This window comes from Spermophilus citellus (assembly GCF_964194105.1).
Source record: "Spermophilus citellus genome assembly, chromosome: 15".
Taxonomy (NCBI): Eukaryota; Metazoa; Chordata; class Mammalia; order Rodentia; family Sciuridae; genus Spermophilus; species Spermophilus citellus.
The window spans coordinates 26,130,838-26,146,568 of record NC_138195.1 but is presented as its reverse complement, the minus strand read 5'-3'; the positions used below and the strand labels follow the sequence as shown (position 1 = coordinate 26,146,568).

Here is a 15,731-nt window from a genome sequence, read left to right as displayed (position 1 = left end):
GAGGGAAGGGGAGGGGGGATAGTAGGGGATAGGAAAGGTAGCAGAATACAACAAGTACTAATAGGGCATTATGTAAAATTGTGGATGTGTAACCGACGTGATTCTGCAATCTGCATTTGGGGTAAAATTGGGGGTTCATAACCCACTTCAATCTAATGTATGAAATATGATATGTCAAGAACTTTGTAATGTTGTGAACAACCAATAAAAAAGTTGTACACAATAAATGAAAATTTAAAATAAAGTAAATCCTGTTTATGTAAAAAAAAGAGAGTACTTTGGATTAGACAAAGGGGAATGAAGGGAAAGGGGGGAAATGGGAACAGGTAGTAGAACAAGACAGTAGAATGAATCAGACATAACTTTCCAGTGTTCATATATGAATGCACAACCAGTGTAACTCCACATCACACAACCAGAAGAATGGGAAGTTGTACTTCATATATATATAATATGTCAAAGTGCATTCAGCTGTCATGTATAACTAAAAAGAACAGAAAAATGCATTGGGGAAACTGATTAACCATGTGCAGAAGAAAGCAGTAGGACACTTATCTTACACCATAAACAGAACTTAACTCAAAATGGATTAAAGACATACATGTAATACCTAAAACTACAAAACTCTTTTAGGTAAAAATATAGGGAGAAACAAGGAATTCAGTAGTGATTTCTTGCATATGGAACCAGAAAAGCACAGGCAAAAAAGCAAAAGTAGACAAACGGGATTACTTCAAATTTAAAAACTTGTGTGCATTGAAAAATGGTCAACAGCTGGGCGTGGTGGCATACGCCTGTAATCTCAGGGACTCAGGAGGCTAAGGCAGGAAGATCACAAGTTCAAAGCCAGCCTCAGCAACTTAGTGAGGCCCTGAGCAATTTAGAGAATCTTTGGTTTCTGCCTCCTGAGTGGCTGGGACTACAGGTGCGTGCCACTGCACAGGACTGAGAGGGTCTTGAAGAGATGTTGCTCAGCAACTATTCACCATGGCCAAGAGGTGGAAGCAAACCAAATGTTCACCAGTGGATGACTGGATCAATAAAATGTGGTATACACTTAAAATGGAATATCATTAGCCTTCAAGAGGAAAAAACATCCTGTTAAATGCTACAACATGGATGAACCTGGAGGACATTCTGGTGAGTGAAATAAGCCAGGAGCAAAGAGACAACCACTGAATGATTACATCTATATAAGGACAACTTGTCCATCTGAAATATTAATATAGGAGGAGGTGCAGTGAGCAAGAGAAAGCTGATTGATTTAAAAGGTTGCTAAAAGCTGCTCAGAGGCTGAGTCCAGAGGATCCAAGTGTAAGGTCTATTTGGGCAACTCAGTGAGAGCCTGTCTGGGAAAAAAAATGAAATTAAAAAACAACACCTGGGGCTGGGGATGTAGCTCAAGCAATAGCGCGCAAGCGTGCGGCCCAGGTTCGATCCTCAGCACCACATACCAACAAAGATGTTGTGTCTGCCGATAACTAAAAATAAATAAATATTTTTAAAAAATTCTCTCTCTCTCTCTCTCTCTCTCTCTCTCTCTTAAAAAAAAAAAAACACAACACCTAGTAGGAAGGCACAAAGGTAGTAGTGGAGTGTTCCTTGAAGCTTTCTGTTATGGCCAGATATTGGGGTTTATAATGACCTGCATCCCAGAGGGCTCCAGGGAATGGGATTGTGGTGAGCAAGTGGTGGTTCTCAACATTTTGCTTGTGGTGACATTTGACAGGCATTAGTGATTGCCACATTTAAACTAGGAGAAAGTATGCTATTGACATCCAGTGTGTAAAGGATAAGGATGCTACTATATATCCTGAGCTGCATGGGACAGCTGCCCACCTCCCTCCATGCACCAATAAAGAATCATCTGACCCCAAATGTCAAGAGCATTGCAAATGAGAAAACTGGGGTAGAGCAAGGGTAATTGGGCAAGGTATTTGATTCTGTTTTCATGGCCCCCTTTGTAAGCCCTGTACTCAGGCAAATTATTTAAAAGAATATTTTCAAACACCCATAACTGTATATAACTTTGTCCTCATTGCTTAAAGTTATACAACCGATAAAATTTTCAAATTAAGACCCCAAATCCCTGTGGTGCAGTAGCTCATCTGGACACTAGGGGTCCTCCCTGCACTGCATTGCTCTATTGAAGACGCTGACTTCATTTACCACCCAGCCTGAAAGCCAGTCTGATGAGCAGTGTTGAAAGTGTGACATTGGCATTTCTAGGATGGGGCAGAATGACTGCAAGGACAATGCCCTCTCTGCGGTGTTCCAGCTATCCCCAGACTGGGTCCAGCTGTAGGAAGGGAGGTCCAGTGCTTGTGGCCTCAAGCCTCCTGCCAAAGGAGGGCCACAGCCAGGGGATTTGCAAATCTGGATGCACCCAGAAGAATGAGGATCAGGCTTAGCAAGTCTGGTGGAGTGGGGAAAGAGGAATTGGGTTTGGAATCACAGGCAAGAAGAATGCATAAAGGAGGAGATGATGAGTTCAAGCATTGGTGCAAAGACTAAGAAAGCCGTGGCAAATAGAATGGGCCCTGAGTGGGCAGGGAGAGGAAGAAGGCGAGGGAGTGGGCAAACTGAAAGGAGAGGAACAACTGAGAGCAAGAAGCTGCAGAGGCCAAAATGAAAAAAAGAAGAGAGAGTAGAAAAAGAAATAGTAGGTTCAGGAAAATAAAGCCACAAATATGGTCATGATGGAAGGGGTTCAAAGAAAAGAATTGAGAAGAAAAACCAACGTGATACAAGCAGGGAATATACATTCTGTTCTGCAGTGTCTATCATAGTCATGGAATCTGCAGTTTTAAGGGACCTGGAAATCATGTGCATCTAATGTCTTCATTTTCAGGTAGGAAGGCAGTTTTGTGAAGGGAAAGTAGCACAGTTCAAGGGCACACAGCTGTCTTACCAAAGCCAGAACCCAAGTCTAGGATTTTTACAAACCAGGACTTTTCTTTCCACCACACCCACTGCCTCTAAACAGTGGCTCACTGCTCCCTGTTTCAGCCTCACCTTCAGTATTACCTGTCACAGGTGTGGGCAAGACACGTACAAATTGCTCTGAGAGCATACAGAAGGCATTTATTCATGCTTATGTGTCATGTGCGTTAGGGTTGACTTTCTTAAAGGAGGGAATAAGATGAAGAGGCAGGAGTGGACAGTGTCCTAAGCTGAGGGAACGAGCATGTGCAGAACTAAGAGAGGAGGAGATCCAACATGGCGGCGGGTGCCGAGAGATCAAGTCTCTGACCTCTTCAGCTGTGCGGGCATAGGGAGTCGTAAACAATCTAAATGCTGTTTGCTCAGGATCACTAGGCAATGCTGAGCTGACGTGGATCTGGGGCCATCAGTCTGGGCCTCTCAGAACACACACTGAGCCCGGATCGGCTGAATTCAAGCTCCCGTTCGCCTGCTTCCCGAAGACAAACAGCTGTGACTCAGCACTAATCCATCCGGCTGAAACAACTGGTCGGCCCTTCTGATCTAACGGAGGTAAATGCCTACCGAGCCTTCATAAGTAGTGGCCACAGGTTTGAAACGGGGCTTGGGAGAGACAGTAAGGACCCACCCGTTGCATTGGTCGCCCAGCAAAGGGAAACGAACTGTCACCATTTGCAAGAGATACCACCATGGCAGAGAACTGACGTCACCAGACTGCGGCAGAGGAGATAACTTCATTGAAACCTGCGGCTACAGGTGTGTAATCCCCTAGCCTTCCCTCTCCACACATCAGGGAAACCTTAAGGGGCCCTCCCAGGTCTCCCGTAAGGGCCCGTCCCAGCTCTCCCATGAGCGCGACAGCCAGACCGAGGGAATCAGAGGTTGCATGGGACCCGCGGCACGGAACTCCTGGCTATCGCTCCCACCAGTGCTGACAACTGAGGTCTCTTGCAGAAGCTACCATGGGTGTGGCTACCGGAGGGCAAGTAAAATTCGCTGAGGATTCTCAGCCCCAAGCTCTACAAACTTAAGGTCTGAGGGAATGGCAAACAGGGAGAGTGTGCCCAGTCGTTCATGAAAACAGGGCTCCCGGGAACAGCAGACCTGGCGTGTAGCCAGTAGTGTGGTGAGCGGCACCTGTGACAGGGGCCTGGCTAGAGGAAAAGTGGGGAAGTGACTAGACACAAGAGAAGGCCCTAGGCACTCAGGATTGGAGACTCGCCCAATCTGGGAGGAGGAGCTACTGCACAGTGATTGGTTCCCGCGTACTGACAGGAGAAACTTGACCTGGTGGGCACAGCTCCACCTACTGGAAGAGAAGTTAATCAAACTCTAAGACTGCATTTATTAGGTTTTTTTTTGGGGGGGGTTCATTTTCATTTTTCTTTCTTGTTGTTTTTAAAAAATTTTTTTGCTTAATTTTTTAAAATTTTTTTCTTCTAATTTTAATTTTAATTTTTTAGATTATTATTATTTTTAATTTTTTTTTCTTTTTTTAATTCCTATTTTTTCTTCTTTTGTCTTTTCAATTTTCTTATTCCCCCTTCCTTGAATTCTACCTGCTTACTCTCATTCTCTTTAGTGACTTCTTCCCTTCCCTTCTAACACCTTTCCTCCCAAGCATCAATTAAATTTATAGGAGTAAACAGTAACTCAGCAGTCAAACAGAACAAGAAGTAACATGAGCAGCATGAAAAAGCAAGGAAGAAAAGGAGTACAAACAATGCAGGACAGCGTAAATATTCAGGAAGACCTAGAGTTATCAGAAAAATGGTCATATAAAGAACTCAAGGAACACCTTAGACAGATGGAATGTAACCTTAAAGAGGATACAAGACAGCAAATTCAAACAGTGAAAGAACACATTGAGAATGAATTACATAAACAGATAAGAGAAGAAGTTAAGCATCTTTATCAGGAGATAGAGATTATTAAAAAAATCAAACAATAGTTCTAGAAATGAAGGAAACTATAAACCAAATTAAAAACTCAATTGAGAGTATCACTAACAGAGTGGAGCAAGTAGAAGCCAGAACGTCAGATAATGAAGACAAAATATATCATCTTGAAAACAGTCTAGCCAACTCAGAAAGGCTGGTAAAAAATCAGGAGAAAAGCATCCAAGAGTTATGGGATAACATAAAAAAACCAAACTTATGAGTCATCGGGATAGAAGAAGGTACAGAGATTCAAACCAAGGGGATGAGTAACCTGCTGAATGAAATAATTACAGAAAACTTTCCAGAAATAAAAAAGGAAACAGATATACAAATTGAAGATGCATACAGGACACCGAGCACACAAAATCACAGGAGACCAACGCCAAGACACATTGTTATGAAGATATCCAATATACAGAACAAAGAGAAAATATTAAAAGCTACAAGAGAAAAGAGGCAGATTACATCCAGGGGTAAACCAATAAGATTAACAACGGATTTTTAATCACAGACACTGAAAGCAAGAAGGTCCTGGAACAATGTATTTCAAACACTGAAAGACAATGGATGCCAACCAAGAATTCTGTATCCAGCAAAATTAAGCTTCAGGTATGACAACGAAATAAAAATCTTTGATGACAAACAAAAGTTAAAAGAATTTGCAGCCAGAAAACCAGCATTGCAAAGCATTTTGAGCAAAACACTACACGAGGAAGAAATGAAAAACAATAACCAAAACCATCAGTGGGAAGTGCCTCGGTAAAGACAGAGGGCAGGGGGAAAGATAATCATGGAGATACAAACTAAATTAAAAATAAAGGATAAATAATCAAACATGGCTGGAAGTACAAACCATATATCAATAGTAACTCTAAATGTTAATGGCTTAAACTCTCCAATAAAGAGACATAGGCTGGTATCATGGATTAAAAAAACAAATCCATCAATATGCTGCCTCCAGGAGACACATCTGATTGGAAAAGACATACACAGGCTGAAGGTGAAAGGATGGGAAAAAATATACCACGCACACGGTCCTCGTAAGCAAGCTGGGGTGGCCATCCTCATATCAAATAAAATCGACTTCAAGACCAAGTTAATCAAAAGGGATAAGGAAGGACATTATATACTGTTAAAAGGAACCATTCACCAACAAGACATAACAATTATCAATATTTATGCACCAAATAATGGTGCTGCGACATTCATAAAACAAATTCTCCTCAAGTTCAAGAATCAAATAGACCACAACACAATAATTATGGGTGACTTCAACACACCTCTCTCACCATTGGATAGATCCTCCAAACAAAAGTTGAATAAAGAAACTATTGACCTCAATATCACAATCAATAACCTAGACTTAACTGACATATATAGAATATATCAACCATCATCAAATGGATATACTTTTTTCTCAGCAGCACATGGATCCTTCTCAAAAATAGACCATATATTATGCCATAGGGCAACCCTCAGTAAATATAAAGGTGTGGAGATAATACCATGCATTTTATCTGATCATAATGGAATGAAACTGGAAATCAATGATAAAAGAAAACAATATGTTACTGAATGATCAATGGGTTACAGAAGACATAAAGGAGGAAATCAAAAAATTCTTAGAGATAAATGAAAATACAGACACAACATATCGGAATCTATGGGACACAATGAAAGCAGTTTTAAGAGGGAAATTCATCGCCTGGTGGTCATTCCTCAAAAAAAGGAAAAACCAACAAATAAATGAGCTCACACTTCATCTCAAAGCCCTAGAAAAGGAAGAGCAAAACAACAGCAAATGTAGCAGAAGGCAAGAAATAATTAAAATCAGAGCGGAAATCAATGAAATTGAAACAAAAGAAACTATTGAAAAAATTAACAAAACTAAAAGTTGGTTCTTTGAAAAAATAAATAAGATCGACAGACCTTTAGCCATGTTAACGAAGAGAAGAAGAGAGAGAACTCAAATTACTAACATACGGGATGAAAAAGGCAATATCACAACAGATGCTACAGAAATACAGAAGACAATTAGAAATTATTTTGAAAACCTATATTCCAATAAAATAGAAGACAGTGAAGACATCGATAAATTTCTTAAGTCATATGATTTGCCCAGACTGAGTCAGGAGGATACACACAATTTGAACAGACCAATATCAATGGATGAAATTGAAGAAGCCATCAAAAGACTACCAACCAAGAAAAGCCCAGGACCGGATGGGTATACAGCGGAGTTTTACAAACCCTTTAAAGAAGAATTAATACCAATACTTTTCAAGTTATTTCAGGAAATAGAAAAAGAGGGAGCTCTTCCAAATTCATTCTATGAGGCCAACATCACCCTGATTCCGAAACCAGACAAAGACACCTCAAAGAAAGAAAACTACCGAGCAATATCTCTAATGAACCTAGATGCAAAAATCCTCAATAAAATCCTGGCGAATCGAATACAAAAACACATCAAAAAAATTGTGCACCATGATCAAGTAGGATTCATCCCTGGGATGCAAGGCTGGTTCAATATACGGAAATCAATAAATGTTATTCACCACATCAATAGACTTAAAGATAAGAACCATATGATCATCTCGATAGACACAGAGAAAGCATTCGACAAAGTACAGCATCCCTTTATGTTCAAAACATTAGAAAAACTAGGGATAACAGGAACTTACCTTGACATTGTAAAAGCTATCTATGCTAAGCCTCAGGCTAGCATCATTCTGAATGGAGAAAAGGGTACACTTGTACATTGCTGGTGGGACTGCAAATTGGTGCAGACAATTTGGAAAGCAGTATGGAGATTTCTTGGAAAGCTTGGAATGGAACCACTATTTGACCCAGCTATTGCCCTTCTCGGACTATTCCCTGAAGACCTTAAAAGAGCATATTACAGGGATAGTGCCACATCGATGTTCATAGCAGCACAATTCACAATAGCTAGACTGTGGAACCAACCCAGATGCCCTTCAATAGATGAATGGATAAAAAATGTGGCATTTATACACCATGGAGTATTACGCAGCACTAAAAAATGACAAAATCATGGAATTTGCAGGGAAATGGATGGCAGTAGAGAAGATTATGCTTAGTGAAGCTAGCCAATGTCTTAAAAACAAATACCAACTGTCTTCTTTGATATAATGAGAGCAACTATGAACAGAGCAGGGAGGAAGAGCAGGAAGAAAGATTAACATTAAACAGAGACATGAGATGGGAGGGAAAGGGAGAGAAAAGGGAAATTGCATGGAAATGAAGGGAGACCCTCATTGCTATACAAAATTACATATAAGAGGTTGTGAGGGGAATGGGAAAATAAACAAGGAGAGAAATGAATTACAGTAGATGGGTTAGAGAGAGAAGATGGGAGGGGAGGGGAGGGGGGATAGTAGGGGATAGGAAAGGTAGCAGAATACAACAATTACTAATATGGCATTATGTAAAATTGTGGATGTGTAACCGACGTGATTCTGCAATCTGCATTTGGGGTAAAATTGGGGGTTCATAACCCACTTCAATCTAATGTATGAAATATGATATGTCAAGAGCTTTGTAATGTTGTGAACAACCAATAAAAAAAAAGAAGTAAGAGAGGGCATCATTTACTGACCAGCTTGGAGATGACTGGAGGAGAAGATGTGCTGAGTGGCAGTGGTGAAAGGCTACAAGATAAGTCCCATCTTTGCAAAGGGGTTCTCAAATAAAGCTTGAACAGTTCTCTCTGGTTGAAGAATAGTTTAGAGGGACAGGGAAGAAATGAAATGTCCTGGCCCAAACTGAAACAGGAGTGAATAAATTTAAGTAATACCTGGGAGGCAGAACTTTGTGGTTGAATGAGCAAGAGGAGAAGTAAGAAGCAAGAACGACACCCAGGTTTATAGATCACCATTTGGATGGTGGGGCTGTTGGTGAGAAAAGGTACACATGAGGGGGAACAGATCTGGGGAGAGGATGAGCATGTTGAGTTTGGGGTGTTCTTCGATATATCCAGGTGAAGTCATAGGAAACAGCTCCAGGTAATTATCTACTGAAGTGGTTCTCAGCACATTCAAATCATGGTGAGATTTAAAACCTCCCAGGACCAGGACTGATCCAAAGCCAATTTAATCAGAATCAGTGAGAATGGGATCCCATCATGGGTAATTTTTACAGCTGCCTAGGTGATGCTATTGATCGAACTGAACTTCTGGTCTTTATTGTGGAGTTAAAGGACATAATTATGACCTCTTTTTCCTGTCCTTCACTGGGAAGTCACACTTTGTTCTCTTGGTTTCTACATCTATAAAATGGAAGAAATGATTTTTTTTTCCTACTTCACAAGAGCATTGTGAGAAATTAATTACTGTCTTAGAAAGGCTTTGAGAGCTGTGGATGAAAGGCATCTGGGTTTCTCCAAGCGTTATTTTTACAAGTTCCACCAGCTCTTCCTCATGATTTCATCTGGGATCATGTCACATGGTTTCACAGTGACTCAACAGAGTCCTTGAATGGACCATCAGGACTGTCATCAATGAGGCGCTATGAGAACAGATGGGAACAGACAGACCGTTTCCTTGGTGACATAAAGAAAATGCCATTCCCAGTGCCACATGGAAATACAAGTCTCATGATTACTTTTGGGAGTAACAACTTTTGGAGGTTTAGGGTTCTGAAAAAAAAATTATGCTAAAGTATGACTGAGTTCCAGGCAGCTAAAAAAAAAAAAAAAAAGGCACAGCGAAGAGCGTTTTTCCCAATAAAACCAGTGTTCGTGTTTTCCAATAAATTTCTTGTGTGTCTGGTAAATGCAACAACCCAAGGGTAGTGTATACCGGGTGAGTGGCTTTCTTTCTCTGGTTATCCATGGCCCATTTCTCACCATTAGCTCACTGAGAATGTTTACAGAGTCTCTCTAACAATCTAATGGTACAGAGTCACTGACAATATTGTCAAAGTCACGACAGCACTCCTTGGCTTCTAATTCTTACTGCAACTGCTGACATACATCAGCAAGATAAGATGAAAGACATAATCACTTAAGATCACCCAAGAGCTTCCTGAGGGTTTTTTTTTATATATATATATATAAGTGCAAGTCATGTCTATGTGGATGTTAGACCTAAAGAATAGAAATATCTGATCTGCCATAATGAAAAGCCGTTATTCTTTGGGTCACTGGGCAAAGATAAGATCCCAAACCCATATGATTAGGATCAGGAAAGAAATGACCAGAAATATAATTGAAGCCTAGAACAAAATGTTCCTCAAACAGCTCTAAGTCAGTATTCAGAAATTACAAGAACTGCTGGCAGCTTATTTGAGAAAAACCGTGTAAATGTATTTGATCTAGATATGCATTAAGGTTGAAGATTCTTATTGTTTTTTTTCCTCCCCTAATGCTGGGGATTGAACCCAAAGATGCTTTACCACTGAGCTACGTTCTCAGCCCTTTTAGCCTTTATTGTCATCATCATCATTATTTTGAGACAGGTTCTCGCTAAATTGCCCTCGCTGGCCTTGAACTTGCAATCCTCCTGCCTCAGTCTCCTGGGTTACTGGGATTACAGGCATGAGCCATTGCACCTGGCTAATAATGCTGATCTAGAGGGTGGCTAGCTATATCCAGTGACTGAAGAGGCTGCTTTGCTTGCCCGGTGCCCTCTTTCATTCGGATTAAGAAATTCCCTGGAGCCACTCTTGGGACAGGACCAAAAGGGCAATAGTTCAGTTTCCTTGGTGAGGCTTTTGGCAGGCTGTTATGTTTTATGTTATGTTTTTAGTATGTAGCCAAGGCCATAAATTGGCTATGTTATGGTTAAGGTGTAGTCAAGGTCAGAAACATTCCCTCTCTCTCTCTCTCTCTCTCTCTCTCTATATATATATATATATATATATATATATATATATATATATATATATATATAGTTGGTTGGACATGATACCTTTATTTCACTTATTTATTTTTATGTGGTGCTGAGGATCGAACTCGGGGTCTTGCACATACGAGGTGAGTGCTCTACCACTGAGCGACAACCCCTGCCCAAGGTCAGAAACATTCTGATTCAGTGGACATGCTCAAGGTTGTAAACATTTGCTTGTGAGCATGCCCATTGATGTAACCTGTTGGCAGTGTGCCTTCTTTGTTTGGACTGTATGTAAAAAGGGAGCTAAGTAGAACTGGCTGGGGGCTGAAGCTGGAGGCTAGCGGCTGTTTCCACCTCTGAATAAAGCAATGTTAACTATCCTAACCGCATTCTGCCTCTCATTCCACCTGCTGGGATCCCAAATCTGTTTCCTGGGTCTGAGCCCTGGCATAACATCTACCAACAGGGACCTTGGAAATGTCCTTTCTGTCCTGGAGCATTTCACAACTGAGAACAACAGCAGCATAATTTTCTCTGGGGTCAAGGGACTGGAAGAGACCTTAGAGTTATTTTGCCTGGCCCTTTCTTTTGTCAGTGAAGAAACAGGTCCAGAAAGATAGCATACCTTGTCCACCAGGAGGCTTCTTAGAGCCTCTGGGCCTTGAACTGCTCTTGATGAAACTTGGGAACTTGCTGAAAGTTATTCCAGTTGGGGAATCTGAGAAGTCAAATTAGTAGTATTTCTCTCTCTTCATTTTCCATCCTAATGTGTTTATCTTGGATGAGAAATGGTTTGTGAATCCAATTTCACATATTTTTCTTTATGGGAAATGGAGATCCCATAATGCCCTCTCACTCTCACCCCCACCCCCAACAGCAGTTAGAAGTTGTGAATGAACCCAAGGAGGTTCATTTATGATAAATGATCCTACTCAGAGGAACACATTTTTCAATCTTGAACATATACACTGATGAAAATGTATTATCCTTCCTCTGGGAGCTCGGCCACTAACTATGCTGATTTGTGTTTACTGAAAAGGTTCTTTGACCCCCTCACTGGCCACAGAGCATGAACTCTGAGTTCACTTTCCAGAGGTTGACTGGGTTTGTTCTGTGTGAAGATATTTTCCTTGATCTTTTTTTTTAAGATGAACAGGGCTAGCAGTGAGTTTGTGCATAGCTACACAAATTTAGTCTGGTATCATGATTTCCACTCATGACACCAGACTAATTTATCTACACACTCCCATTTAGCTAAGGATGTGACCATTAGAGGATCTGAGGTCTCCAGGATCTCAAACAGAAAGGCATTTCTGTATCCTCCTTTAAAAAATATCTCCCAAAGCCAAGCTTGCAAAACCAATCTTAGAAAAGCATTCTTCTGTTGGACCTCCGTTTTTGAAATCCTCCGTGAAGGAATTAAAAAGAATGATTTCTGTTCTTGGTTGAAATAGATCAGGAAAGCCCTTCCAAAGATCTCACAACTTACTTTGATATGGGGATGTTTTGAACATGTGGTTCCCCACACGCGGGAACAGCGCTCCTCTTTCCTATGCTCGTAGAACTCAGGGTCATGCATGATAGCCACTCTTTGTCCGCCATGTGTCAGGACAAACTTGCTACACCCTTCCAGCCGAGTCTTATCATCCGTAGAGACGGGCAGCACGATGGGAATGCTCATGTTGATCACTCCGTCTGTGGAAAGACCCGTGTGATGCGTGAACACTGGAAGTAAGGTGTGCCCTCCCTTAAGGATGTCTCCCACGTGCACAGTGTTTCTTCCAAAGAGTCCCTTTGAATGTTTTAAAACCCAAATCCAACATGGTTATGTCAGCGGTGTGGGGTTTTGTTTTTGTTTTTGGAACCGGGGATTGAACTCAGGGGAACTCAGCCACGGAGCCTCATCCCCAGCCCTATTTTGTATTTTATTTAGAGATGGGGTCCAACTTGAGTTGCTTAGTGCCTCGCTATGGCTGAGGCTGGCTTTGAACTCATGATCCTCCTGCCTCAGCCTCCCAAGCCACTGGGATTACAGGTGTGCACCACCGCACCCAGCTGCTTGTGGGTTTTTCTAGAATTAGTGATGAGAAGTCCTGAAGGGCTTCCCAGAGCAGGAGATGGGCAGTGGGTGAAAAGTGGGCTGAGTGGCCCACAAAGGTGGCCTAACCTTGGGTATGGGAAGGCCATGTATCTCTTTTGGGGTTCTGCTTTTGTTTGTTTGGTACTGGCGATTGAACCTAGGGATGCTTTAAAACTAAGCCACATCCCTTTTTATTTTTTATTTTGAGACAGGGTCTTGCTAAGTTCCTGATAGACGCTCACTGAGTTGCTGAGGCTGGCCTTGAACTTATGATCCTCCTGCCTCAGTCTCCTGAATAGATGAGATTACAGGTGTGCATTATCACACTCGGCCTGGGTTCCATTTTTAAAGCTTTGTCCTGATCCCAGTGCACGAGGAAGTTTAAAGTCTTTAAAAACCCAATTAAACAAAATAAAGTTTGATGGAACAAATTAACACTCTCTAGTTTTTCTTGGAAACCAACTTTGTAACAACACTGGGCATGGCCAACCCACTGAATTGAAAAGATAGGAAAAATCAAGACAACCCACAATCCCTGGGACCCCAAATAGGTAGTCCTTCTGATGCTCACTGTGGTGCAGGCACAGAAGCACCTTTCAATATTTTTACTGGTAATCTGACTTTTCTGGGAGTCATGAGTCTTGCAAGCTTAACTGTAATTGAGAACCATCAGCCAAAAAAAAAAAAAAATAGGAGGATTAAGAAATGACAGGAGGCCATTACTGAAGCTCCTGCACTTTCTTTGGAAAGTGAGTCCCTCTCACCGTTATGCTGAGTCTCTAAGAGGAATGTAAGTAAACTGCATGTTCCGACAGCTCAGTATACAACAGAATGAATCAGAAGGTATAGAATGCATGGTTCAGAGAAGCTGCGCCTTCAGCAACATAACATGTCAACATCTTGACCACAAAGGAAGAGGCAGGAAAACTCTTGATGACAAAGAAACGGGGATGGCTGATTTTATATGAACTCTTGAGTTTGCTCTCCACCGAGAGGCCATCGTACCCAGATATTTGGTCAAATGTTATTTTGATGTTTCTTTAAAGATAATTTTAGATGGGATAAACATTTAAATCAGTAGACTCTAAGGAGCTCATCCTTCATAATGTGGTTAAGCCTCCTCCAATCAGTTGAAGGCCTGAAAAGAAGAAGACTGATCTCCCCAGAAGAAGAGGGAATTCAGGCAGCAGGGTGCCTTTAGATTTCGACTACATCTCTGGGTCTCCAGCCTGCTGGCCTACCCTACAGATTTTAAACTTGCCTCCAATTGCACGAGCCAATTTTTTAGGGTAAATCCTTTCTCCCTCACCCTGCCCCCTTCACATATATGTATATGTGTGTCTGTGTGTGTATGTATACACACACACACGCAAATATGCATCCTGTCGATTATGTTTTTTGTATTAGAACACTAACACAGAAACTAAAAATACACAAACACCAATAATCCCACAAGTGTCTCAGGCATCATGACATGAAAATCCAGCTTAATAACTAGTAGGACTACTGAAAACAGAGTTATATCGAAAAGTTTGCTTATGTTAAACTTGTGTGTGTGTGTGTGTGTGTGTGTGTGTGTGTGGTGCTGGGGATTAAACTCAGCGTCTCACACATGCTAGGCAAGTGCTCTATCACTGAGTTTTTCGCCCCCCCTCCCGTCCCCCAATGAATTTTTTTTTTAGTGAATAAGGGGGTTATTTTTTTTAAATAAGAATATTTTGAAGTGTCTCTAGATAAAATAGTTAAAATTTGTAATTGTTTTTCAGTTGGAAGCTTAAAAGAGTAGAAATTGGCTCTCATGTTTGAACAATGTCAATGTAAAAAAATAAATATGAACCCACCCCCCAATACCTTTTGTAACAATGCTCTAACATTCTAATAAACACATCTGCCTCTCAATTGTACTTACAGGTGAAATTGTACTTACTGGTTAGGTGTGTAACACAAAAGAAATATCAGGGAAACAGATTCCAAAGAGAATCAAAGGAAGATGAATAAAGAAAACATTCAATTCCAGAGTAAATACGAGCAGCTCTTCATGGATTTGAGAAAATATGTCATAAACTAATGAAATCATTTAAATCTAACTTTCAAATTCAACATTTAGAATGCCTCTGACAGAGTTAAATATTTGAATTCTATTGTTTGGGGGCATGAGACTCCACCTTAGCAGCTATAAAACCAAATTTTCCAGGCATATCACTTTGCACCTTTTAAACTCTCTCTAAAATTAGGACCTAAGAATATCATAGAATACAGACAGCAGCTACCAACCACAAAGAAACCCAGACTATCATAAAAATTCTGCAACATACATTAGGACCCTTAATAAGACACAAATTAGATATGTGCCTTACAAAAGTTAAGGCTTTTGTCATTCAAACAACTCTTCGTTTCCAAGGTCAAAGACACTTAGAGCAGCCAACCCCTTTGCAGAAAACACTAAAGTCTAAGTGAGGAGTTTCCCACTTACAAAGTGTGTGTCATTCAATTTCTCTGAACTCATTTCCTCACTTAAAAAAAAAAAAGAGGGAATAGTAAAAAGATGTATTTCTCTGGTTTGATGTGAGTGGGCATACTATTTAGCACTAAATTAATGATGGTTCATGATGAAAGATAATTAAATATACCATAGTTCAAGTGAGGAAAGAGAGAGAGGGAAATTAAGAATACCACTTTCAAGGATGCTGATATTCTAATTAGAAATTGTGCTTATGCCAGACATGGTGGCTCCATGGTATAATCCCAGGGAGGCCGAGACAGAAGAATAGAAAAATTCAAGGTCAGAATTGGCAATATTTTGAGACCCTCAACAATTTAGCAAGACCCTGTCTCAAAATTAAAAAAAAAAATAAAAATAAAAAGGATGGAGATGTAGCCAAGTCATAACTAAAGCACCCTGAGTTCAATATTTGGTAC

The 15,731-nt window shown here is 40.7% G+C and overlaps 1 protein-coding gene across 1 annotated transcript in view; it reads right to left on the bottom strand.

The window, feature by feature from the left end:
• PAPSS2 (3'-phosphoadenosine 5'-phosphosulfate synthase 2) overlaps positions 1–15,731 on the bottom strand; it is a 91,502-nt gene that overhangs the window by 17,091 nt on the left and 58,680 nt on the right. Inside the window, exon 8 of the mRNA XM_081267562.1 lies at positions 12,222–12,427. Within this exon, the coding sequence (XP_081123688.1) occupies positions 12,222–12,427 (206 nt within the window). The remainder of the gene's footprint in view (positions 1–12,221; positions 12,428–15,731) is intronic.